Genomic DNA, 25,597 nt, shown 5'->3' with positions numbered 1-25,597 from the left:
ATCTAGTGACCGTTCAGGGTCCCGGAAAGTGTCAGAGTCTTCGTTTGTCTTCATTACCCCTGGCTAACCTGTAACTCATAAGCCTTCTTCGCATAATCGACTTGAATCGCCGTGAGAAACAGCGCAATTAGCCCAATAACAATACTAATGACGCCAAATATGATCACCATCCAGATAGTATACCAGAGCCTCAAGTCCCTCTGATCCCGCCAAAGACTCACAAACCGATTAGGCTGAATTCCCTGCATATAGTCCTGGATTCGCCTTAGTCGGTCCTTGAATATAGGAAAGTCCGTGATGGAGTCGTAGTATTCGCGCACTGGTTCGCCGAATCTGAAGAAGGAAGAGGAGATGTGGTTACCGCAGAGCTCGTCGAGCACGGGGTCGATGTAGGGTTTACAGCCGTTCTTTGGTTTTATGAGAGAAGCCTTTGTCCGCTCGGTCGTTTGGTATAGCTTGCGGGCTTTACGGTCCGCTTTGAAGAGGAGGGTGTAGGAGAGCATAACTTCGTTGATCATTTTCGCGACGGTGAAGTTGTCGGTGGGCTTTTCGTCGTCTTCGTAGAATTTGTTCAATACTCTATTGGCCAGTTAGTTCCCAAACCCAACTCAGATAAAAAACAAAGACATACATCGCTAAAATTGAACTATCACTCTGATAAACCCGACAAAACGATGGACACTTGAAAACTCCAACAGTCGGACCCTTCTCATCACTTGGATTAAACTCCAAGTGCTCGCCGAGGGTATCAACCCACCGGATCTGGATATTCGCCATCGTCTTCAAGGCGGCCGCATTCAAGTGCGTGACCTCGAGCTTCACTCTGACTTCTTCTAAATCCGTTGATGAGACTACGCTGTCGCGCCTCTCTTCTCGCCGAGGGAGAATATCCCCGAAGGACCGAAGCAGTTCATCTAAGGGGCGGTTTACTAGTTCCGATGACACCTTATACCGGAGCCCAGACCTGATCCGCTGTTCCGCAGCCTGCATTTCATTCGGTCGTGCCTTTTTTGCAGGAACGTAGAGGAGTAATAACCAGCCGATGAGGCTGAAGGCGAGGCCGTGTGCATTGGGGTCACTTTGTATATTCGCCGCTGGACGGAGGACTTTCTTCGCTTCAAGCTTTTGGATTATGCGGGCCATGGATAGGACACCGTGGTCGAGCAGGATTTGAGCGATTTCGCTGCATAGCTGAATTATGATGTCGAAGTCATCCGTAGAGTTTGGTAGGGTGTAATCTGGATGCAGGAGCTCATTCCATGCGTCGTTCCATTTTCCTGCTGAGAGTTTGTTTACATGTACTAAGTATGCTGTGCAATCTTCCGGTGTGTCGACTGTGGGGCCGCCAGCGCAGAGCTCTAGGAAGTTGGCATGGACCGGGCTGGGAGAGCTTGGAGGTGCCAAAGCGCGGCTGAATGGGAATGCGAAGATCGGGCCTAGACGTTTTTGCACTAAGGGGGTGTTAGTGGTTGAGTAGAAGAGCAATGAATCGAACCCACGTGTATCCATCTTAACCGTGTTATTGCTGCAGCTAGTATATGGAGTGTGGATAGTATTGCAGTTTAAAAGATTCATAATGATTGATTATTGATGGACTAGGCTGCAGCTGAGATTGTCGGGTGATGCTGTTTTCACCCGTATTAAACCCTGTACAGCCTCCAGTCAGACCGAATACGAGGCAGGTCTAGACAAGGCTGCTGATCGACGAGGCGCTGTCAGACCACTGACTAGTGACCAGAGGCGGGGTCAAACCTTCAGGATGAGGCTGACCAAGCCTCTGACTGCTCTGATATATATAGATTGATACCCATCATCTCGATCAATAAAATTAGACAGCATTGCAATCGGCAATATAGCTTTCCGCAACCCCGCTCGTCATCTGAGGCACCTCAGCCTCCTTCCTGGCATCCCATCAACAGCCACTCAACGACTACAACTCCAGTTTCGACATATCACCACCAAAGCAATGGAGATCCCAACTCTACAGCTTCACGATGGAAATAGGATCCCGCTTGTATGTTTCCCCCTGCTTTTGATTATCATGAAGCTTAACGCAGTTAGCTCGCCTTCGGCACCGGAACCGCCTGGTACAAGGAAGAAGGCGACACCGACTTCAATAACGACCTAGTCCAATTGACCAAAACCGCCATCCAGAAGGGCTATATCCATCTGGACTGTTCGGAGATGTACGGCACGGAGGAAGAGATCGGTATCGCAATCAAGGAGGCCGGCATCCCTCGCGAAAAGCTCTTCATCACCAACAAGGTCGCGCAGGGTATTGATGACATCGATGCCGCCGTAACTCAGAGCTTGAAGAAACTTCAGACTGACTACTTTGACCTGTGAGTTGTTCGCCGCTAAATGATAACATGATGATTAATGGTCGACAGGTACCTGATCCACGTGCCGTTCTTTGCTGAATCGCCCACCGACCTCCAAAATGCCTGGAAAGCCATGGAGGCACTCAAAGCCGCAGGTAAAGCCAAGTCCATCGGCGTGAGCAATTATCTTCGCCACGAGCTCGAAGCAACCCTGCAAACCGCCATCGACCCACCTGTTATCAACCAAATTGAGTACCACCCGTACTTACAGCGTGCAAATGGGTATGTCCCCTGGATGCATGAGAATAACATCCAGGTAGGCTCGTTCAAGGGCCTTACTCCAGCTTTCCGAGTTCCAGATGGACCGTTGAAGGGCCCGCTAGGTCGGATTGCGGATGCGCATCAGACGACGGAGAATGTGGTGCTTCTTGCTTGGTTAATTCAGAGTGATATTGTAGCTGTGACTACGACTCAGAAGGTGGACAGGTTGGATGAATATAAGGAAGTGTTGGATGTAAAGTTGACGGAGGAGGAGATGAAAGAGATTTCTGAGGTTGGGGCGACTTTTCATTTTCGGAATGCCTGGGGGGAGCAGTTTGCGGATGATGATCGTAGTTGAGGGATGATAGGGATGGAATTTGCTCTTAACTCTATTCGCGAATTTCCTATACTCTGATTGACTCTTAAGAAGGGGGGCTAAGTTTATAGTGAGGTTGATAGTAGACTTCCGCAGAGCCCACAAAGCCCAAAGCCGAACCCAGTCTGACGAATAGGGTTGGGATTTGGTGTTAGTACCTAGCCCTGGAGGTAGTTTAGGCCCACAGCTTATTGCGGGGGTCCACGTGGGCCCCTATTCTCGACTAAACAGTGCAAACAAGGTCCTTCATAGGACTATATAAGTATAGATTTACCTAATTTTGAATATCTCGATTATATTACTATATACTACTCTAGATTGAATAAGAATAGTTATATCCATTGTACAAAGTATTATTCCAGTCAGGTGACCTAGGTATTGATATAACATCATACTGTTGACTTCCACAAAAGCGCCCTTTGTTTACCGTCAGTGAACATAAGTTTCTAAAAAATAGAGATATACCGCCTATCTAGGACGCGTAGGAAAACTACACATACAAAATAATAACACTACAAAGGCGAGTTTGGTTACTGCAGGCATATAATAAATTAAAGCTGTAGTATCTAGAGCACCTCTCTGGGAGTTACCGGGTGGAAGCTATCATTGAGAGCCAGGGGCTGTATACACTATAAATCTATAGAAGTTTTTGACTCGCATTATATTATATAATCGAGGGTTATATGCTGAAAACTTTCAAAAATTATCCATGGATATCCAGTCACTGTGCAAACTCTTCCTCTTTCTATCTCCAGGTTGCTATCGTCATACCATTTACACGCAGCTGCGCGCCCCCAAACGAGCCTGTGGACCCAGACTACGTATAGCCACTCGTTCTCTTGGCAGATCTAGATAAAACCGACCAAGACAAACTTGTTAGACTTGTGCAGTCAACCCTCAAGAAGGACCTCAAATCTCACTACAAGCATTACTTTGGAGATAAGTTCCGAGGGAAGCCCTACTCCAATATCAAGATATAGTCCCCATCTAAACGCCTCCTCAGCTCTATCGCGCAACAAGGCCCCCACCGAGATAGTGCGAGTAACATCCATACTCTTGCTGTCTTGGCATATCGGTCAGGTCGGCCAAGAATCATTGTAGCAGACGAGGCGACCAAACGCCAGCTCTCCAGAAAGATCAATCTTTCGTGGGATTCGGAATATATCATCTCATTAATCTTGATATCTGTCCAAAGATTGCACGACGACCCAGACAAGTTTTCTGTACATATAAGGCGCGCTAATTGCCTTTCACCGTTTCTTTCACCGCCACCTTTTCACCAGGAGACTGGTCGTCCTTATAATCCTGATAACTCTGATAGGCCTTATAGTCCTGATAATACGAGCCATCCTTTTTATAAGGACCCTGAATATGACTTTATAACTGCGGTTAATGATGACCAGGCCGGACCTAGCGATCCTTAACCACCTACCTTCGTCTCCACCGACAAATATTAGGGGCCACTTTGGAACTATTCATAGGATTGGAGGGGCTTCGTCATACATAACCCCGACCGAGAGCCGTTCACGGCTGACTCGGCAATTCTTAGGCGAGAGCACCATGTGAAGGCCATGATTATCGCGCTTTGCCCCCGTTTGCCTATCGAGCTAGCACTTGAAGTCTCAAACACCCGCAGCGAGATCAAGATGCCTGTCTGGGAGCAGCGCCCAAGCAGGATACACTTAGTGATATTCCTCCTCTCTCGTTTCACAACAGAGGAGCTCGGCAAGACACAAAAGACAATCCAAGATGCAATCCCTTCTATTATGGAAAAAGCAGCCTTGGTATGGGAAGAGGAGGACATGTGGGAAGAGGAGCACATGTTGGAAGAGGAACACATGCGAGACGCTATGTCCTTTGTCCCCATAAATTCTGTGGAGCTGATTCCACGGGATCGACACCGTCTCAGGACCCGACGAGACCTTTAGGCTTTCTGGATGCAACTGGGGCCGTGGTATACTAGTTTCGGGTGGGATGAGCAAGACGCGGATCTCATCTGTCTCAGTGAACCTCTCTCCAATACCAATATCGATTCCGCGCAGTTTAACGTTGTCTCTGGAGAACAGGGAGAAGGCCTAGCAACGTTGTTTCGGAGGACCTTGAGCACTATCTGCACGGAAATGATAAAAGACCGTCAAGTGGTACTTCCAAGTCTCTTAAGTCCTTCTGCCGACACGATCGAGATACTCTGTGGCCCTGATCTACCATACTTCTCAGCTATACCTAACTGGGGATCACTGCTCAACCAATCGCGGTCCGTGTTATTCCTCACAATCGACTGACTGAGGAACAGACACGGAGACTCAAGAAGCTCATGGTAACGCCTAGCTCTAACGGACAGCATCGAGGCTATAGGGCGTTTCCTTGGAAGAACGGGGAAGCCGACATGGCTGATAGGAAGGTGAAGGATATCTGGGAGCTCATCGTCCAAATCTATCTTATCTGGGGTAATGGAGTTGAGTCTAGTACTTATGTATTTGTTGATGCACAGTTTGCACTCGACCAAACAGTCATCCTGGTCAGAGGAGATATATACCTGGATTGTGACCCGGGACATAAGCTCCTTAAGCATTTGCCTATTCCACGCTTGAGGGGCATCCGGTTTATGCGCGTTCCCATACAGCTGGCATGTTCGCTCGAACAAATCGAAGCAATTGATGGTGGGTGGTTAAGCTATCGAAGGCCAGGTTGGCCGTCACCGGGGGCACTGCCTTTGGATGAAGCTCGGGGTGTCTATGTTGATGGGGACTCTTTTGCATGAGAATTACCAAAGAAGGGGTACGGATACATCTAATTTGTTTCCAATGGGGGTTTATCATTTTGTTTTTTTAAGAAAAAAAGGGAAGTTGAAAGTCCCCCTTAGGTATTAAACTATGATTCTATGAATTTCTCACGAGATCCCAGTATTAATATATATTCTCCAGTCTTCTTGCTAGTGGAAGAGTGCTCGACTTCTTCCGTGGGCTCTTCGGATATATATTACAGATTTGACTTTGGTCAGACACTTGAAAGAGTTATAAGCCCCCCAGCTGCTAATCAGATATGTACCACGCCCTTTCTCTGGTTGCCTCAGATTTGTGCTATACCCGGTTCTCGCCAAGCAACCCTACCCCCTTTCGAGTCTATGTACCACAGGTCAACGAAGGGTCCCTGCATAGTCGGTTCACCCTGGTTGCTCTACGTATGAGGCTATAAAGGATTCCCCCTTGGCCGTTTCGGGTCAGCTATTGGGGTGAATAGAGGGGACTAGAGTAATGTTTCCAAGATTTAACGGAACAGTGACTGTCAAAGGATGGGCGCTGCCATCCAGAGCCAAGTAGTGAATGATATACTAGATTGTCACTTTTCTGAAATCGTAGTCGAAATCTTTTGCAAGAACCGAAACCCGCTTCTTTCTTTGTCAAATTATGCGAAGCCGAATTGAGCTATGTTATCAATGCATTGTATTGCTTGAGATGGCAAGGTTTTTGGGGGTAGTTGCCTTTGCCTTTGGCGGGATGTAGGGAATTGATAATTTTAAATGAGTATAAACCCTGCAAGCCCCTCGAGTCTATGTTTCGACTTCTAACCGAAATCCCCATTCCATCAAACCAGAGGGCCTCCTCAAGTATTGGTCCATCCGTGAGAGACTGGTTGCGAAGCCTATTCTCTACCCGTCGCTTTTTTGAGAACTCCTTGGGTTCCTCCCAGTTTGGTTTCCAGCCTATCTAAGCAGGTGTCGCATATGCATGAAATGCTCGATGCTCTTCGCAGGAATATAATTTTCCAGTAAGCTTCGAAGGAAGTAGTCCTCGACTTGGCCAGGAGAGCCTTTGATGAGACCCATAATGGCAATTTGAAATATAAAAAGTTCAAATTAAAAGAATGCATTGGAACTCCGAGTCCGCTGCTATAGATGCTGGTGACAAGGGATACAGGACATCTAGGAGCTGTGTCAAGGCCGCTAGGCTCAAGGCAATTGTTTTGTTTTGTTACGGACCGCTTCTAACAGCAAGTCAACCTTCGAAGAGGAAGGAACGGCCCAGAAAGTCAATCCATCTCAAAGCCAAATGAAAGCAATCCTCTGTTCTGTCTGATCCTTTGCGCATTTTATAGATCAAAGTCAGACAGACGGTACAGCTATAGAGATGAGGTTCAAATAAGGTCGGCTAGCAAAGAACAACCCGCCAGTCATCGTGAAACAGCGGAGATCAACCCTAGAGATATCTTCATTTTGATTGATTGGGATATAGAGCCTCGCTAATATATCAGACTTATCCATGGTTCAATTGTTACGACTCGACAGTATGATCAGAACAGCTTCAATCTATTCTCACTGATCTTTCAATCTATGGAGAGTTTCATCTCAATTATAGCTGAAATCTTGAAAATTCAATAACTACTACCTATATATAGACTCAAGATCAGCGAAATTTGACCAGAATCCAAAGGATCTATCAATTTGAGGCAAAAGTAAGATCAAACCAAGCCATACTCACTTTAGATTTGAGCGAAATTACAGCCGTGATCTGAGGAACCGGTTGTACCTACCTCGAGGTATATAAGTAGACCGGCCCCCGTAGAGAACGGGCCTGTAAGTCACATAACACCTTGCAACAAAATGGCGTCAAACACATCTCCGCCCACCCCCACCCAATGCCCAGAACCCTCGGAATTTTGCGAGGAGTGGTTGGCCGCCCTCATCGGGGGCGTGTGTGGCCTCGTCGGCCTTGTCATAATTTCGTTGTTTCTGCTTTGGCTGGTGCGGTATGTAAAATCTGCTTTGTACTCTCTTGCTGTGTCTGTCGTGCTAATAGATATATACGTAGGTTTAATGCCCAGCAAGCCCTCATGAATCACCCGCAGAGGTTGATCTCGCATGAGTACCTCCAGCTCAAGAAGGAGATAGCTGAGGCGGAGGAGGATCTTTGAAACGCTCATATTGTTCTTTGTTTTTTTGTATCAACCACCTACCCCGGAACCGGCCGGGATGGTGGATCCGCTCATCCTTTTCCTTGCGCAGGTCGTCACCCCCTGCTGCCGATGATATACTGTCGTTTGGTTTTGTTTTGGTTTTGTCTTGGTGTTTTCTGGTGTTTTTGGCCTTTGACTTGGTGTTTCTGGCCTTTGCCTTGGTGGTTCTTGTCTGTTTTGTGCAAGGATCTATACCCATGGTCCCCCAGTGCCTCCTTGATGTTTTTTTGGTCTGATTTGGTATCATCAATGGAATTTTGAGTTCTTGGACTTCCTACTTAGTGCATGTTCCTATCTCTGCAAAGCCGTAATGCAGTGTATATGCCAATATCTAGGGAGGCAGGTAGAGAAATATAGAAGCTGCCGCAGTGGAAAGCACCATACTTGATATACTGACCGAGGTCTGTAGTTGTTCAGGAATATTTATTCCGAGACAAAAGCCGATAAAATGATGCTTTGCGTCATACTCTTACTCTAAACCCTTTGGAGATGGACGTTTCTGACCGCGGTTCAAAAGTACTTCTAGACATAAGGCTGTCTTCTACTAATTCAATCGATAGGTCACTTATAGGGCAATAACCAAAATTTCCTTTTCAACTGATATAACCTATCCTATCTTTATACGAATATCCCGCATTTCCTCTTATATTATTCGAGTTATTACTTTGTCCTTTCTACAACTTATTTAGATCTAACTCCGTTGCACTTTGCAGCGTCACCACAAGATCCTGCCTACTCTTTTAGAAATGATCATGTTGCAGCTGCTAATAAAGCTACATGCAAAGTTAGTGGCGTTTCCTTTTGCGTTCCCTCTGAGTTCCCTTTCACTAAAATATCAACCAGTTGTATAGAGCATCAACTCGCAGACCCTACAGATGGAAGTCAACGGCTGAGAAGCCCCAACAGACTCTATTACATCTATATATAGCTGGGCGCCATCTAAATTCTTCTACTCTTAGCAAAAGGAATCCATTATGTTAGCAATGACAAGCAAAGTAGGTCAGGGTATTTTCACGAGTCTTTCCTAGCCCCGTCTAAGGATTCTTTGCCACCGGGACTTGAAAAACGTCTGAGGCTCTAATGGACAAAAAAACCAATTTGCTAAATGTATGACGTGGCTCGAACCCCACGCTTTAAGCATAGTTTCGATATCTTTGCTCATCTCCTCTTTTTCTTCCTCTGAAAACTCGAAGCCTCGAAAGCCGATACAACACCAACACTCTGTAGTGCAATGACCTCTGCCCTTCTTCCATTTAGATAGATGCCCCTTTTCACAGCATCCACCTCGATCCGAACAATCCTGAACCATTTCTTCACGCATAAACCATCTGACATCACGCCTTAACCTATGATAAGCATCTTTGAATGCCGGTCTAAGCATAGATATCGCTTGGTGAAGGGCGTGCTCCTTTCTTGGATATTGTGCTTGAGCCTCTTCGAGCTGTTTATTTGCGTTTTCAAGCTGGGCCCCATCAGACTCAATAGCCATAGCTTTTTGTAAGGCTATAGCTCTATAGCGCAGCCTCTCCTCACGCTGCGTTAGTTCACGTAGAGCTTGCTCGGCCTGAAATAAGTTGATGAGTCTGGACCGGGGGACAAAGTCCGACTCGTATCGCAAAACGTCAGTAACATCATCTGAGAAGCGAAAGGTCGTATCTTCAGGCCTATGAGAGAATCCCATGATCTCACTGTAGAAAGCTTCTAAGGTTAGCATAAGAGGTAAGAAAGACTCAGTGGTACGTACCTTGACAAGATGGACTAGGTATGAAATATGATTCTCCAATAGAATAAAGGAACTCACAGAAAGAATGTGATATGACAGAGAAAAAAATGTTCCCTGAAGTTCGGGCGTATAATGCGGCTTCATGACCAGGCCGCCGCCCAAAATAGATTAGTGTATAGTATCTGATTATGACGTAGACCTAACACTACCTAAAATCTCAAAGGGATCTATCTAGTCATCGGTCTGATAGATATAATGAACTCATGCTCATAGACTCTAGTACAAGGACGATCCAAAGAAGGAGAATAATAAGTTAAGCGAATGAAGAAGGATGAAGATATGGAGAAGGCGGGTAGTATTTATGGGGATTTGACGACGTGCAGAGCAAACTTGAAAATACATTTCCCATCGTGCGCAAGATGACCCTACATCAATGGCTCATGTTCACAGTATCTAACTAGCTGGGCCTGCTAGGTTCCGATTGATCTAATATTGATAACAGTCTGTCATGTCGCACTATATATATCGGAACCTGGAATATCTGAGCGTAATGCTCAGGTGGTCTTTTTGGCCTAGTATGTAACTCGCCAGTCCAGGGGTAGGTTATAACACATGTAGTCGACTGTTTTGGTGGTCTTTTTAGATCTTCTTTATAGAGCCTTTTTGGCAGTCCTTTTTAGAGTCCTTCTGAAATCTTTTTAGGTGCCTTCTCAGATACTTTCTCGCGATGTCTTTTTTTATAGATATTTCAAGTTCCCCCTTTGTTAACTAGGAGGATAGGAAGAATTGGCCGCAGAAGATAGAGCATTGAATATACAACATACTGAACAATTTAAAATGCATATATAACATGTGAAGTGTAGGAAACCTATATGAAAGTTGCACAAGGACAATGACTGTCAACAGCAATAAGAATTCATTCATACATCCACGAAAGAAACCCACTGCAAAGCTCCAAGTGAAATCAAAGCTGGCGCCACATGTTTCTATCCCATTTCCTCGCACTCCTACCTATTCGCCACGGAATCAAGACAAAAGGAAACGCAAAAAAAAAAAAAAAAGAAAACGAAAGAAAAAGCAGTTATCCAAAGAGGCACAGCAGGTAAAGCCACCGAATTCCCAAAAGCCCGCAGCCGATGCTCTGCCACCTATGCCCTAGAAAACGCCAGAGAGGAGACAAAACCCAAACCGAAAACAGGATGCTATGCCACAAAAAATGAGGTCAAAGGGAAGAAAAGAATAATAAACAAGATCAGGCCTGGATTTCATCCAGCCTTTACTCTTCATCCTCACCCCCCTCCAACCCATCAATCATAGCCCGACTCGGCTTCCTCCCAGCCCCATAAACAAGCTCCATAAGCTTGGCCTTCTGCCTCTCCCGAACAGTCCGCAGGTAGTCATACGTCCCCTCCAACCCACGGATCTGCCCATCGATAACAGCCTCAACAGGTCCAAGCATTCGGCCCGTAGAGCCAGAATTCCCATGCCCATTCCCCCCACCCCCATCAATCGATCCAACAAAACTGACAGAATCATTCCGACGCACGAGCGGACTAACCAGCTTCCTGCGCAGCGTTTCGAGATTAACTTTCAGCGTGAGTAGTCGGCCGCGGTGGTCGACGAGGAGGTGTTTATTAGCGACAGTGCGACTGCGGACATTCGCGAGAAGTTTCTTGTTCTTCTCGTATTTTCGAACAGCCACGGCGTCGGGACCCAAAACGCGTGTCCACAGCGAAGAGAGCATCTCGCCCTCTGCGCGTTCCTGTGCGTCTGATTCGCGGACGACCGTGCGCTGCAGATTGAGGAATTGGCGATCGATGGACTCAAAGAGCGCGAAGAGAGCGGTTGAGTGGGTGAGTTCGCTGTTTATTGATTCTTCAAGCACGGAGAGGAACTCCGTAAAGGTGCGCGTCAGGGTTGTGCGTGTGCGCTGCGCGGATGTTGGCCCGAAGACGGCCATTACGAGGTGGCCGAGCGGAGTCGTTGTTGTTGAGGTCGCGGAGACGCCATTGTCAGAGACCTGGGCTGAGCGTTCGAGTGCGCCGAGCCGCGAGAGCATATTGTGCATATTGTCGAAGACGATTGTAGGAAGCGTGCTTGGGGGCTGAGCGGAAAGAGTTTCGAGCTCGCGCTTAGCCCAATCCATTACTATTAAAATGGAGTCGATGTCTGAGTCGACGTTTGCGAAGAAGCGGGTTAGCTCGAGGGAGAGGGACTTTAGGGAGTCGGAGAGTTCGTCTAGTTGGCGCACGATTATGGGCGCGCTGGTCATGTTTGTGCCGCGGACGGATTCGCTCAAGTCCCAGACCGCGACGCCGGTTTCTTGCAGGGTGCCGATTTGCTGAACGCCGTTTTCTGAATAGTATATCAGTGGTTCGAAGGAGCGGGCGAAGCCGGATAGCTTTACTAGATCGGGAATCGACTGTGGGAGGCCTGGGAGGACCAGGGCGCGCATGAACGCGACTGAGACGAGGAGGATTATGATAGATAAGGTGGTGTTAGACTTGGAGCTAGTCATGCGCTCGAACTTTGATCGCAGATAGCCAAACAACGCGGCAATGGGTTCTCGGTGCTGGACTTCTGCACGCACTGCAAAGCGAATGTCTTTATTCATTCGCAAACAATCGTTAGTATACCCGCGCCTGCAACTGAAACCAGATCAGACAGGGCCTACAGTTGCTCAGATTCTCCGCGCCAAAGCCCACCTCGTCATCCTCGGGACTGTGGCGTGGTGTGCGCCTTGTACTCGGAGCCGGAGGCGGACTTGGGGATCTTCCATTGAGGGGAGTATCGGCACCCGCCGGTAGAGGCACATTAGCCGCGACAGAGATGTCGCCCGGAGTGGCACGATCGACATGTCTACTTTTCGTGGGACTCTCGAGCGCATCCTCATACTGTGGACTTGGCTCGCGCGACTGGGACGGGGAGGCGCTAAGCCCAATTGTAGGCTTGAGTTGCAAGCGATCCGAAATAAGGTTATCTTTGCGCAGATAAGGCTGGTGGCGGTACCATCCACTGCCCTGGACGTATTCGGGTGGGTGAAAGCCTGGGGGAGACCAGCGCTCTTGAGCGGGGTCCTCGATCTCTCCATCCTCCCCGTCTGAGTCTTCAGACCGGAATCCGGAGTGTTGGGATCGCATAGCGAACATTGGGGATCTGTGGGGGTTGGTATTGTTCTCAAAGTCCTCGAGCGACGCGTCCAGGGATGGATGGTCGTCGAAGACGTTGTCTAACTCGTCCAGCATGCCGGACGGTGTATCGCGATAATCGCGCCTCGGAAGAAGAGGCACCGCAGTTCTCAGCGACGAAGCGCAGATCAATGCCTATGAAGGGCGATAAACTTGCGGTTGAACCGCTTTGAGACTCCTTTTAAGTAAAACTAGAGTGGTTAGTATACGCGCTGGGACGGGTTGTCTCCTGCGCTAGCCGTTACAGAAGATATCTGCGCAATCAACCCCGCGACAAAGATGCGATAAGGTATGATGCGATGCGATGCGACAAGGCAGGTACTGGATTCTAAATGGCGACACCGGATATTTCCGAGATAGGCACATTCGATAGTTGGATGCTGGACAAGATGCGATCAGGAGATGCGCTGGAGATTAATATGGAACTGGGATCGAAACGCCTTGAGCAATGCAGGAGTCAGGAATGAGAAGACGAGAAAGCATGCGTCCCCTCACTTGTATCCAAGTCGAGGAGGTTGGGCCAATCAGCCTGACCCCTGCTGGGTCATGTGCTGAGACTCGAGGGCCAACATGGCGTGTACACATCAGATACCGAAAAGATACAAATGTGATACTGCAGAAGTACTTCCAATATGTGTATTCCTTGCATACAATATTGAAGTACGTTTCAAGTGCCTGTCAAGTATATCCGTGCCTGACCGCCCATGTTTGCCCAATCGATACATCAGGACAATCGACCAATCATAAGACAGGGTTCCATCATAATCCGGAGAATCTCAAACACCTGGGATAACCTTGTATCACCCCCGTTTGCAGATCGTTTGTTCTCTATCAAAAAAACAATTATATCCAACTTATATCAAAACTTACATTGAAAATGAAAGAGGAGAAGATCAAATCTATTGTGGGTCATGGAAATTGTAATAAAAATACAGGCCCGGTCCCTCCAAGGCTTGGGAGACCCGGTAATCAGCCCATGGCGCCATCCCAGACTTCTATGGGGAGAAACAGAAAAAAAGCCGGGGAATAAAAAAGAACATCAGGTCGTTTATGCGGTGTTATCCTTGAGCCAGCTATGGGGTTGTCAGTTGGATTGTCAGATGGTTGGGGTTCGCAGGTAACGTACGTGATAAGATCGTTGCGCTCCTTGGTCTTCTTGAGACCACCGAAGGCCATCTTGGTACCGGGGATGAACTTCTTGGGGTTCTCGAGGTAAGAGAACTATAGAGACCTTGTTAGCGGGTGATTTGAGGGACTTTAAAGGTGACAATTGGCATTTACCAGAGTATCCTCGTTCCACTCAACACCGGCCTGCTTGTTGGCGTCGGTGTAGGCGTAGCCCTCGGAGGAGCCAGTCTTACGGCCGAAGAGACCGTGAAGGTTGGGGCCGACCTTGTGGGGGCCGCCAGCCTCGGTGGTGTGGCACTGGGCGCAACGGGTCTGAAAAAAAGAGCTGTTAGGTTTTCTTCTTTGTCTGCGCGTTGGAGCAATAATGAACTCACCTGGAAGAGCTTGGCACCCTTGGCGGCGTCACCTGAAGCAAAGCTGAGATTAGCGATCCGGTTCACTTTCTTTTTGGCTTCTTCAATGAGGGCAGCTTCTGCACGTTCGGCCTCGCGCATGTCTATGCTTATCAAGGTGCAGAACACATCGAACGTAGTCATATTGAATAATTGATGCGTGGTATTTCGGGCAAAGGTTGCGGTGATCGCAATTGAGAGGTAGGTAGGTTGACGAGGAGTCGCAATGTGAGCAAAGGCGAGGAAGTGTGTCTATCGTCGTCCTAGGTAGCCAACAAGCAGTGTTGCCATTTTAGGAGTTGCGATGCCCTTCACTTCCTTCCTTCGACCTTCATGGCACCTCCCCGTTCAACCTCCTTTGACCTCAATGGGGGAAGGTATGAAGCTTACCAGGGGCGAAAGATTCTTGCTTCTTAGGAGCCATTGTGAAGTATTATGAAAGAAGAAAAAATGAAGTTATTATGACACTGTACTGTACAGAAAAAACTGGGAAGGAAGAAAAGAAAATCTGGTTATTTGTACTTGGCCCCGACGCTCCCTCTCGTAATCTGCCGCTCCACCAATCAGAACTCGGATGATTCAGGCGGACGGGCACAACCGGGAACTTCGGTGTGTTCTGTTATACTCCGACACTCTTTTACTTCTTATGTCTTCTGCTTTCTTACTTGGGATTCATGGTTCAATGCTTAGAATAGCTAGAAACTGTTGGCTTTGCTTATGGCAAAGGACCAATATGTACACTTCATATTCCGCCCCATGATCTCATCACTTCATCATCAGCTCAAAATATCCACATATGGACGAATGCGGGTTCTTGACTTGTTTGTGCACGGATGCGTTGGAGCTTCATTGGAGCTTCACCAAACTGAAACATTCAATTCCTCTCTGATGCTCGTGGCGACCGTGTTCATATCTCACGCGCGTTCACTTCCCCTTCCCCCTGGAGAACTGGAGCAACTTCCCCATCCACCGTGGTAGCTTTGAAATGTAAGGGTTCTCATTCGCTCGAACTGATCCACCAGTGGTCCGATATGTGGATCCTGAGGCAGAAACGGTTTATTCTCGATTCAATCTCGGCAGCAAATGCAATGTATCATGTTGCCGAGGTGTATGGAGTAGTACTTTGTATTTTGTAGTGGAAATGGACAATGACATTGTATTAGGTTGATTTTATGTATGAAACTCGTGATTATAGCCTAAAGTTACTCCCAGACTATCTCAATTGGGACAGAAAATAATGGATAAGCCATGTGAATATTTTTCAAGGTCAAGTGGCCTGACTCGGTTTTTTTCCCAGCCCCCAAAAATAGTTAGGATATGCGGTCAATCGGGACATATCTCGACTCAATCGACATCCGATGTCCCGATAAAGTCACGTGATATAAAACCTTCTCCAAAAATTGCATCTACGGTTCCACATTTAGATAAGTCAACAAGGCCACCCGATCTCTCTACACGAGCGAACGGGCAAGAAATCAATCCCGAAATGCCAGCCCCAATCCCCGGCTTTCTCCTCCCGCGAGGCCCGCCCTCAGCGTTGACCCTACGCGCCCTCCAACGCCAAAGTGCGCGACGCAGCTTCACCTCGACCAGCGCCGCATTGAAGAAAGCCACTTCCAAGCCCCGCGTCCTCGCAAAGCCCGACAGATTCCGCCCACCCTCGCATCCCCAGCGCCTCGTGACTCCATCTCCGAAGAGCGCACCCCCAGGCCAACCATTCGAGTATGGCCCGCGCACGACGGAGAAAGAGCGCGTGCAACAGAGCAAGACGCAGTACCCGGGAATGTTTCCGCCGGAGGGGACAGTGATGTTTAAGTTCCTGACGAGCAAGTGGATTCACATTTGGATTGCATTGGTGAGTGACCGACGAGAACAGATCCAAGCTATAGGTCTATCTGTTCTGGATTCATCTCCAGATCTAGCTGTGGATCTACCAAAAACCTCCGAAGAGAATTGAGGAGACAATTAACTAACCAAAAACACAGAGCGTCCTAATCTCCTGCGCCGGGTTCACCTTCACAACAAACTTCAAAGCAACTTCTCCATTCGCACACCTGCTACCGTCATGGTCGAGTCTGTTGACGTCTCCCTTCGCCACGGTCTCGCAGGCATTATCTGTGTGGCGCATGCATGTGGAGCACAACTCCATGCGCGTGCGAGAGCAGCGACACCGCCGTGTTGAGGATGCGGAGAAGAGGAAGCAGTACCGTGTTGCGCATGGGCTTGAGGAGGCGCAGCCTGAGAAGAAGGATGAGGGTGATAAGGAGGTCGATTCACAGTCGCCCGTTGCTGTTCCTGCTGCTGAGGTTGCTGGAGGTCAGGAGTTTGTTGATTGGGAGGGCAATAAGAAGCCCGTTAAGAAGTGGTTTGGAATTTGGTGATTGTTATTCCCTACATACTATACCTTGGTGTAGGGTGTTTCAATCAATATCTATGGGTGATATAGCCAAGCTATCTAAGTATGGCATAGGCTAAATAGACTTCATATACTGTCTATGTGGTTTGGCCATGGGTATTGAAGGGGTCCTACATGAGGGACAATCAGACACCCCCAGGACCCTCCAGCAGCGACGTTGGTGTAAGTGGAGTTCAATCCATTTTGTACATTATTAGACTTTCAGTCCAGCTACGACAGGAGGATTATCTCAACTTCAATGGAATCAAGATGAACAGAAACGATTTAATCAAAGGACAACGCTTTTCTCCAAACTCCAGAAGCAGCGACCTATCAAATCAGATATCAAAGTCGCAACCTTAAAGTAATGATGTACTTTATTACTCATACATGGCCATGAGAGATGGAATCAAAATGGGAAAATCATTGCACCTCAACTCCCTCGAGTCCCTCAAGAACCTCCTCTCCAACGCCGCCCTTAGTGAGGACAGTCTTGACCATACGTGCAATGACACTGCGGCTAACACCACCCCTTCGCGGACGCCAGACACCCTCAACCTCCTCTTGGCCACCAGACTCCTCTCCAGGCGCCGCAGAAGCACCGAGCATATTCACATTTTCGGAATTAGGGATACCAGGCTGAGTGAGGCGGGAGGGGGGGTCGATTGTGCGGATTGACAGCAATTTCAGTGTCTCGGAGTCGCTGCTGCGTGTAACTGAGATAGCCAGGACGGCGTCTGCGACGGCAATTTCCTCGCGGTTGGGGTCGAAGATGACGTTGTCACCGACAGAGATCACGAGCAGCGTTACGGGTGGGCGGACAGGGTATGATGGCGCAGCGGAGAGAGGAGTTTTGGAAGTATTGGAGCGTGGGTAGAGATACTCCGCGACAGCCCAGTCATCGTCGAAGAAGGGGTCTTCTTCGCCCGTAGACTTGAGTTTCGGTAGCTTAGTGCTTAGGAGGGCGAGGTGGGTTGTGAGGGAGAGGAGGGGGAGGGGGTATGCAAGAGGCTGAGAGAGAAGCAGGACCTGGTGATAACATGTTAGCAGTGCTCAAATCAAAACGTACCTTTGGAACCAAGACAGAACCATGAACCCAAAGACAGAAAGCATTCCGAGAAACTTACATCAATATACAAGCGCCAGTGCCACCGCTTGTTAATAACGAGTCTGGCCTTTAACCCACCAGCCATCTCCTTCGCACCATCCCCATTCCCACCAGCAACAGAACCAACCAAACTCTCCCGCATCATCTCACTCAAAAACACAGGGAGTGCATCATCGTCCCTAAACCCGGGGATCTCAATCGACATCTGCACCCACTCTCCCTGTCCTGAGACAGCCGCCGAGCCCTGCTCGCCCTCGCGGTTCAGTGCATCGCCATGCTGCGCCAGACTGCGCGAGTCGAGCGTGTCGGCTGCGAGAACGGTCTTCTCGACTTCGGCTTTCACGCCGACGATCGCTTGCGTGCCGTCTGCGAATCCGATGCGCGCGCTACCGTTCGCGCCAGGTAGGATCGTGGTCTCGGCGGAGAGAGGACGGAATTGTGTGGGGGAGCGGCCATCTGGTCGGATTGGGTTCTTGGGTAGGCTGAGAGAGGTGTAGAGGTAGGAGAGTTCGGCGGGTGAGAGGTGGGGGACTTGAGAGGCGGAGGAGGCTTGTCTTTGGTTTGACATTTTTGGCGTGTTGGTGTTGATATGTGGTGCAAATAGATTGTTGCGTTTCTGTTTCGGAGGATAGAGCTCGAATTCGGTTGTGCAAGGCTAGCTCGCAGCTGTTGGCGGGCGGCTTGATTTTGTGGTGATCGGCCCGCGATTTGTGAAAAGTGCTTTGCTGGGGCGCGTGCTGGATGTGCAAGGATGCTGGTAGCCCAAATTTTCAAGCTACAGCCAGTCTAGTTCGACCCGTTATGTGGTGCTGGTGGGCAATTGGGGAGGAGAAAAAAAAGTTGGTAGAGTCGAACAGAGCAGTCTCAATCAGGAAATCTTGATGGCCAACGGATAATCGTTGTTCCGCCGATATCAATCCATGTATGGAGTTCGAAAGTATAGATCCAATGTGATTTTTCTGGATTCGCTATTTATTCTAGAGATATAATGGTTTATTTCTACTTTATAATGATCCTTTGCATAGGTAAAACCTACTATCTTTGGGGTTAACAATCCAACGCTCCTACTTACTGTCAATCATTTTCCATCGCACCTCCCCATGTTAAATATTCGATAGAAATATGAGAAAATACTAAAGAACTGAACTTTACAAAGAGGAAGATGTATAACGTCGTAGAATAAGTCTTTGAGTATATTCAATGCATGTAGTGAGATGTATATATGGGCATGGCACAACAGCCAAGATGGATGTATATTACAAGAGTATGTATAGAACGCACTGAATCCAAGCCAGCACGCCGCGTCCGAGAGGAAATGATACAAGAAATCGCAGCAAGAGGGCTATGACAGGAATATGTAAATGCAGGGATAAGTAAGTAATAGAAACGATTGACGGTCAATGTACAAGTGGGGGGGGGAGGAAGGGGGGCGGAAATTATATAAACAAAAGAAAAAGAGTGCAATATTCATCAAGAATGATGTGCCAATGTGCAGATCTGATATCAAAGGTATCAGATGAAGAGAGGGTGACCTAATAAGGTAAAGGGTAAATGCGGTAATGATGCGACTCGCGCATGTGGTATCAAATGTCAAGGAAAGAGATCACGCCCCTGGTAAATGGTAAAGTGAAAGGACTCCATGAAACGGAAAAAGAAACAAGGCCCGGATCCATCTATAAAAAAAGCCTGTAGGGGTATGAAGTGGGGGAAATGAGAAACTTGCAAAAAGAGGACGAAAGCCCAATGCCCATATGTGAAAAAAAAAAAATAATAAACAAAAAACACCCTGCGAAATGTCCAAACTTTGTGAGTAAAATCAAGAAAAAATACCCAAATCCATACGCCGTGAGCGATGTTGCTCAGTTTGTTCCGTTGCGCAATTTTCCCAATTTTTGTGGGTTTCACAACTCAAAAGGATGTGATGTAGTTCAAGATAGTAGTGGGAACATCAGATATAGTTGGATCCACGGGCGAAGTAGTCAGGTTTCTTGTTGTGAAACTCGGACTCCTCGTAAGGAGGTGTGGGCCATTGGCGGTTTGTGGCCGTGGGATCAATCTTGTGCATGTTCAACTTGCTAGGTGTCGATTGTTGTCCAAACGTAGCACTATCCTTCGCCGTGGGTGACGGTGTAGGATAGGGGTTCCGCGCTCCACGCGAGTTGTCTGACTGTCGGTGAGCACCGCTCGGCGAGTCGACAGCCATTGACTGAGTCTGAGCCAGGCGTCTAGCTGCCTTGCTAGCGGAGTGCAACACCTCATCAAGCAACTCATCTTCCTCTTCAGGAGTCTCGTACCGGTGAACAGGGTGGGTAGACATCTGCATGGCACGGCGAGTCCGGCTAGAAATAGGGGCAGCGTTGTTGCTTGTGGCCTGAGGCATTGACTGACGCTTGGTGTTGCCATCAGCGGAATTCTGCAAATTCACCGGGACATTGCCCATCTTGGACGAGTCCATCGAGTACTTGACACATTGAAGAGCCTTGTCCAACTCGCTCAAGTCGGAACCTTGTTTTGGCTCACTGGTAGGCCCATCGAGGGCCACTGACGAACGGTTCGACCAAGGGATGCAACCTGCATTAGCCTCGACGTCATCAACAGGGGCTGATTGGTTTCGCCCAGACAATCTGCGGGCGCGCTTGCGCAGATGCGAGAAGAAACTCTCCTTTGTGGTTGGAGTGTTGGCCCCGGAACCATTGAGCATCCTTTCAGCCTCTTGACGGTTCGCGTCCGAATAGTGATTTCCGTTAGAGTTGACGGACAATTGACGACCGATCTTTGAGCTGGCTGATGTATCGGAAGACTTGGAAGACTCGCTGTGCGCTACCATGGCGTTGGCCTGGGCTGTAACGGAGTTGGAGAGAGGGGAGACAGGGCGGATAGAAGGAAGGATTGGCATCGGTGCACCGTTTGCCCAGGTAGCTCGCTTGGGGTTTACAGGACGCGGCTTGACAGGCTGGATCTCAGGGACAGTGACTTGGGCAACAGCTGGTGGTCGGGCAGGCTCCTCTGCAGTAGCTACAGGGCTGTCTGACCGAACAATCAATGATCTCCGGAACCACGAAGGCTTAGAAGACAATGTAGGGGAGTCGCCAGGAGTAAGAACTGGTGACCTAAAGCTCTTCTCGGACTGCTTGCGGCCCAGCAGTCTTGACGAGGTTGAAGACTTCGGCCGCACCGGATCAACCGCATCAGCGAAGTACTCGTGGTTAAGCGCCTGGGTAGAAGTCGGGCGGTTCTTAGGGTCCCACATGAGACACCATGTGACGAACTCGCTAAATGCCGCAGGCCACATTGGGGGCGGAAGCACGGATTCCATTGCGTGCGGCGCCATCTTAGGGAATGTGAAACCGAGCTTGTGGGCCAGGCGCGATCCTTCACGCCATTCACCACCACCAATCTTAGCACCCGACTTGCTGTACCAGTTCCCTGGGCTACCCATGATCTCACACACACGCCAAACTTGATCCACCTCGTTGCCTCCTGGGAACAGGGGCTTTAATGTGGCAATCTCAACTGCCATGGCACCCATTGCCCACATATCGACTGGAGCCGAATACTCTCCTGCTCGTAGAAGCACTTCGGGTGCGCGGTACCAGCGGGTAGAGACATATGTGGTGTATGGTTGTTTGGAATGGGTCTCACGAGCAAGACCAAAGTCGGCGATCTTCACAGTGTAGACAGGAGGTGTGGAGGGAGGAGTGACAAGATTAGAGTAGCGGCTGAAAGCGGAATCATTGGGGGCGGAGGTCGACACAAGGATGTTCTCGGGCTTAATATCGCGGTGGAAGAATTGGTGTGCATGGATATGGTCCAGACCAGACAAGATCTGGTAAAGAATACTCTTGACGTGCTTGCCTTCGAAGTATTTGTGGTCACGGGCCTTCATCAACTGATATAAGTTGCCATCCATGTATTCCATGCAGATGTGAAGCTTGTGGGAGAGGGGGTCGAGGAAGATGTCGAGTGCAGGGACGAGGTGGGGATGAATGGGTAATGTTCGGAGGAAGATGACTTCTCGTAGGTCTAGACATGGACCCAATGAATCAAATGTCTTCTTCATCGTTTTAATCGCAACCTAATTCATGAGTCAGTGGGAGCATAACACACCACCAATGCTGCTATTCCATACCATGGTACCTCTGCGAGCGATATGAGAACCGGCGGTCCGTACGCGTGCGACGGAAACACTACCGAAGCTTCCATCGCCAATCTCCTTGATGACCTCGAAGCGGTCCTCAAGGGTGGCCATGGAGGTATGTGACCCCCGAGTGGGAGTATCGTATGTGACGGTCATGTTGATGTATCTTCAGGTCTGCCAGCAGATCGGAAGAAGAGGAATGTGGGAGGAGGGGTTTCTGAGGGGGGTTGAGGTCAGCTTCCCGACATTCTCGGAAGATGGTGCGTTCTTACTATTATGTAGAGGGGAAAGGTTCGCAGGATCCCCAAGTGAGTGTGTGTATGTGTATCAATTGCAATATGTGATCATGTCCGAGTATCAGTGCAAGTCAGACGATTGGTTTCCCATTGACGGAAAAGTAAGGAGTGACGAAGTAGTTGGAGGGGGAGTGACGGTGGTCATGTAGTGGGCGATCTGGAAAGACTGAGGACCGGGCACGATTCAATAAAAAGGAAAATCCAGAATAGGAGGAGACCCGTTCTGGTGGAAACTGGAGGGATCGGAGGACCGAGGGTGAGCCCCTGACGGTGACAGCTTGAGCTCCTAGACGGGGCCGTGGAGACGGTAAATTAACGACTTTAGGTCGTTGTAGATCAGTCCACCGTGGCAAAAATATATGGGATTGAAATATGAGGTCACTTGGAATATGTATAAGAGAGAATAGAAATATAGAATCAGAGTATAAAGAAGTATAGGAATAAAGAAACAAAAGAGAGAATAAAAGAGGCATCGCACACATAAGGCGCATAGAGAGGGGGGTTTGTTTCTGAGAAATCTGGAATATCTCAATACACAGAAATACAAGATACACCAAAAAGAAAAGAAAAATAGAAAAAAAGAAAATAAACTAAATTACGGAAAATACACCAAACAGAAACCCCCAAATTAAAACACACTAAGCCCAACTAAGTCAATTTCGCCCATATTAAACCACCGTAAACCACCGTAAACCAACTAAAACCAGCTAAAACCCCAAATAACGGGTTGATCCCGTCTCAACCAATGGGACACTCATTGTGGAATCGGGTACCTTATTTTCAAAACTTACCATACAAGCTTGGAAAGTCGAGCTAAACCATGAACACTTGATCCTTTGAAAAAAACAAAAGAAAAATCTCAATTCTCTTATTTCTCTCATTTAACTACATAAAATGGTCCCCGGGGCCATATTTGATATTACCCTATGGAGTACAATATAGGTCGCTACCTAGTAAATGTAATCATAATATTATATTGCCACTGTCATACAACATACTCACATACATTATATAAGAACTATTTGCTTATCACATCTGTATAATCCCCTCAGTGTATTTATCATCTGACCGCAGTGGATGCACGGCGCCTAATAATTGAGGAGGTTGGGCATACAATAATTGTGTGCAGCCTGTGATCGTTGCCCACGCAGTCCTAGTCTGCACTTTGTTTGGGGCGTGTCAGAAGGGGTTGGGCCGCCTTGGTAATTTATTTGACTCGAGCATTGGAATTGGTTGCCTTGTTAATGTCTAGGACTAACTTACTCTAATCTCTTCTTACAAAGACAACTCATCTGGACTTTGATACAAAAGTACATACTAAATCCCCTCGGTTACCCCGTCTTTGTACGAGTCACTTTCAACGGAGATGTACTTAGCTTCTCCGTCAATGTACTCCGTACCAGATGTATGTAAGATGTCCTACCGCAGACCCAGCTCGCAGACTGGGCGAGAACAGCAAGGAGAATCCTGTTCTCTCACGTTATTTCATGTTTGTTATGTCATGTCCTACCTTCAAACTTCTACTCTCTGCCGGTCACATTCTCACACGGATAGTAGAGCACCAGTCTTATTATTCGGCACCTAACGGACAATCCCTGTTTCAGGACGGAATACTTGCCTAGGTTGTGTTGGCTTCTTAAACTTTTGATATTCGTTTGACCAGATATCCTGCGCCTCGTTTTTTTTATTTTCCGCCACCTGATCTCCTGATGCATCGGAGCTCTAGAGAGAAGAGGTGTCTCGTTGTCTCTTTTCTGACTGATCCTCCGCCTGGTTGGAGCCAATCATTATACGTAGTACGGAACACCGGGGTAAGATGCTGGCACCGGCCATGTGGAAGAGAATTGGTAAACTAGATTCACGGGTGGACGGAAAGGTTCGCGGGATAGAAAGGCAAGTAGACTTAAGCCGCGATGAACTGGTGATTGCATATGATGGGTTCACTCTTTGTTCAAAGGTACACGGGTCTGGACCCGGTATGCTTGGGAGATCATTGACAGGTTTCTCCTCAGCCGTCTCCGATTGGGAACAGCGTAGGACTTGCCTCGCGTATCTACTTAGATTTTCTTTGTTGAAATATCCCGTCTCAAATGACTCGCGTAGTTAGTGTGTCTGTTGCCATGGATGCCGGATATGTTGACGTACAAAATTATAGAGTCTAGCACATGCTAACTATGATACTTTGTAGACTCCAATCAAAGTGATGACAGTAAGATCATAAACCAAGCCCGTTCTGGCAAGTTTGCGGGAAGTCTCTAACCGCATCATTCTGGTTTCTCCACTAACTTTCAGAAGCTAAGGGATGTTCGCAGTCCGGAGAACACAGACGTGGAAAAAGCAGAGGTGATCAAAGTCAATGGAGCCCGACTCTTACAACATATACGTACACCCGGAGTACGGAGTACGGATATTGTAATTACCTGCAGGAAGCGGGATGGAATGCACCTGTCAGATATGGACGAACCCTGGGGCGACCGTTGTGGCGGCCGAGACCCCCAAATTCACTACTCTGCAAGGCTGATTTGAATAGAATTTGACCAGTCCATTCCAACTCATCAACTCATAACACCCACTGTTTCAACGTTCGGAGTCCGCCCCTTATCCGATCTCTGCATGGAATTTCCTTTTTTTTTTCAGGTACATAAAAGTATACGCAAACCCAAGGCCCGTACCGAGACAAAACCAAGGTTCGGATTTAGTGGGCCGATTCACTTTTTTTTCATTTTTATTTTTTTTCTTCCTCTAGACCGCAAATGTTGTGACCATTCGGGTAAACAAATAGGACGCGACGTGGAGTACACACCGTGTACAATATACGATCTGGAGTTGTACACCAAATACCAGACAACATTCACTCTCAGAACAAGTCCACTTTCTCTCACTTTCGAGTCTTTATGATTCGTTCAGTGGGGTTTACTACTCCACGCGCACCAGCCACAGGCCAATCATCACCGATCAAAGATTCAGTAGTACGATGGAGTCGATGCGCCAACAATGCCATTGGTCCTATCACCGAAGACAGCTCAAAGACAGCCCACTTTGTACAGCTATTGTACCTATAATGATGCGCTCTTATCCCTCACAAACGCCTAGTCACGCACCGTCGATTCGGGGGAATACGGAAATCTCCACAGTGGGCTCATCTAGGCCCGTCCCAGGTACCCGCGGAGGACGCGGAGTCCCCCTATAGGGGGAAGGATGGCAACGTCGCCACTTAGGAAAGGAAACTATTTGCTTCCCAAACTGCCGGGAGGCGCCGTTCATTTCATGTTCCTTAGCCTTCGAGAAGGTGGTTCCTAGCAATGTGATCATCCAATA

At 48.2% G+C, this 25,597-nt stretch overlaps 9 protein-coding genes across 9 annotated transcripts; 4 read left to right on the top strand and 5 right to left on the bottom strand.

Annotated features, from left to right (window-relative positions):
* Positions 1-53: 53 nt before the first annotated feature.
* Positions 54-1,509, bottom strand: N7479_006458 (uncharacterized protein; the record flags this gene model as incomplete). Its single annotated transcript, XM_057254152.1, has 3 exons — positions 54-579; positions 632-1,451; positions 1,500-1,509. The coding sequence occupies 3 exons, from the start codon at positions 1,507-1,509 to the stop codon at positions 54-56; spliced, it is 1,356 nt and encodes a 451-aa protein (XP_057108014.1).
* Positions 1,510-1,966: 457 nt separating this feature from the next.
* N7479_006457 (aldo/keto reductase) lies at positions 1,967-2,940 on the top strand (the record flags this gene model as incomplete). Its single annotated transcript, XM_057254151.1, has 3 exons — positions 1,967-2,014; positions 2,062-2,342; positions 2,391-2,940. The coding sequence occupies 3 exons, from the start codon at positions 1,967-1,969 to the stop codon at positions 2,938-2,940; spliced, it is 879 nt and encodes a 292-aa protein (XP_057108013.1).
* Positions 2,941-4,529: 1,589 nt separating this feature from the next.
* On the top strand, positions 4,530-4,886 carry N7479_006456 (uncharacterized protein; the record flags this gene model as incomplete). Its single annotated transcript, XM_057254150.1, has 1 exon — positions 4,530-4,886. One exon carries the CDS (start codon positions 4,530-4,532, stop codon positions 4,884-4,886), a length of 357 nt encoding a protein of 118 aa, XP_057108012.1.
* Positions 4,887-7,558: 2,672 nt separating this feature from the next.
* On the top strand, positions 7,559-7,869 carry N7479_006455 (uncharacterized protein; the record flags this gene model as incomplete). The annotated part of the gene is made up of 2 exons (XM_057254149.1): positions 7,559-7,704; positions 7,767-7,869. The coding sequence occupies 2 exons, from the start codon at positions 7,559-7,561 to the stop codon at positions 7,867-7,869; spliced, it is 249 nt and encodes an 82-aa protein (XP_057108011.1).
* Positions 7,870-10,910: 3,041 nt separating this feature from the next.
* Positions 10,911-12,879, bottom strand: N7479_006454 (uncharacterized protein; the record flags this gene model as incomplete). The annotated part of the gene is made up of 2 exons (XM_057254148.1): positions 10,911-12,223; positions 12,309-12,879. The coding sequence occupies 2 exons, from the start codon at positions 12,877-12,879 to the stop codon at positions 10,911-10,913; spliced, it is 1,884 nt and encodes a 627-aa protein (XP_057108010.1).
* Positions 12,880-13,870: 991 nt separating this feature from the next.
* N7479_006453 (c-type cytochrome) lies at positions 13,871-14,766 on the bottom strand (the record flags this gene model as incomplete). Its single annotated transcript, XM_057254147.1, has 5 exons — positions 13,871-13,895; positions 13,949-14,043; positions 14,104-14,262; positions 14,325-14,356; positions 14,733-14,766. 5 exons carry the CDS (start codon positions 14,764-14,766, stop codon positions 13,871-13,873), a joined length of 345 nt encoding a protein of 114 aa, XP_057108009.1.
* Positions 14,767-15,828: 1,062 nt separating this feature from the next.
* Positions 15,829-16,723, top strand: N7479_006452 (uncharacterized protein; the record flags this gene model as incomplete). Its single annotated transcript, XM_057254146.1, has 2 exons — positions 15,829-16,197; positions 16,328-16,723. The coding sequence occupies 2 exons, from the start codon at positions 15,829-15,831 to the stop codon at positions 16,721-16,723; spliced, it is 765 nt and encodes a 254-aa protein (XP_057108008.1).
* A 437-nt stretch (positions 16,724-17,160) lies between these two features.
* On the bottom strand, positions 17,161-18,413 carry N7479_006451 (exosome non-catalytic core subunit RRP42; the record flags this gene model as incomplete). The annotated part of the gene is made up of 2 exons (XM_057254145.1): positions 17,161-17,766; positions 17,865-18,413. 2 exons carry the CDS (start codon positions 18,411-18,413, stop codon positions 17,161-17,163), a joined length of 1,155 nt encoding a protein of 384 aa, XP_057108007.1.
* Positions 18,414-19,793: 1,380 nt separating this feature from the next.
* N7479_006450 (serine/threonine-protein kinase) lies at positions 19,794-22,139 on the bottom strand (the record flags this gene model as incomplete). The annotated part of the gene is made up of 2 exons (XM_057254144.1): positions 19,794-21,920; positions 21,975-22,139. The coding sequence occupies 2 exons, from the start codon at positions 22,137-22,139 to the stop codon at positions 19,794-19,796; spliced, it is 2,292 nt and encodes a 763-aa protein (XP_057108006.1).
* Positions 22,140-25,597: the final 3,458 nt, after the last annotated feature.

This window comes from Penicillium vulpinum (assembly GCF_028829585.1).
Source record: "Penicillium vulpinum strain IBT 29486 chromosome Unknown utg000003l_segment0_segment0, whole genome shotgun sequence".
In the NCBI taxonomy this organism is placed as follows: Eukaryota; Fungi; Ascomycota; class Eurotiomycetes; order Eurotiales; family Aspergillaceae; genus Penicillium; species Penicillium vulpinum.
This window is presented reverse-complemented; position numbering and strand designations above follow the sequence as displayed.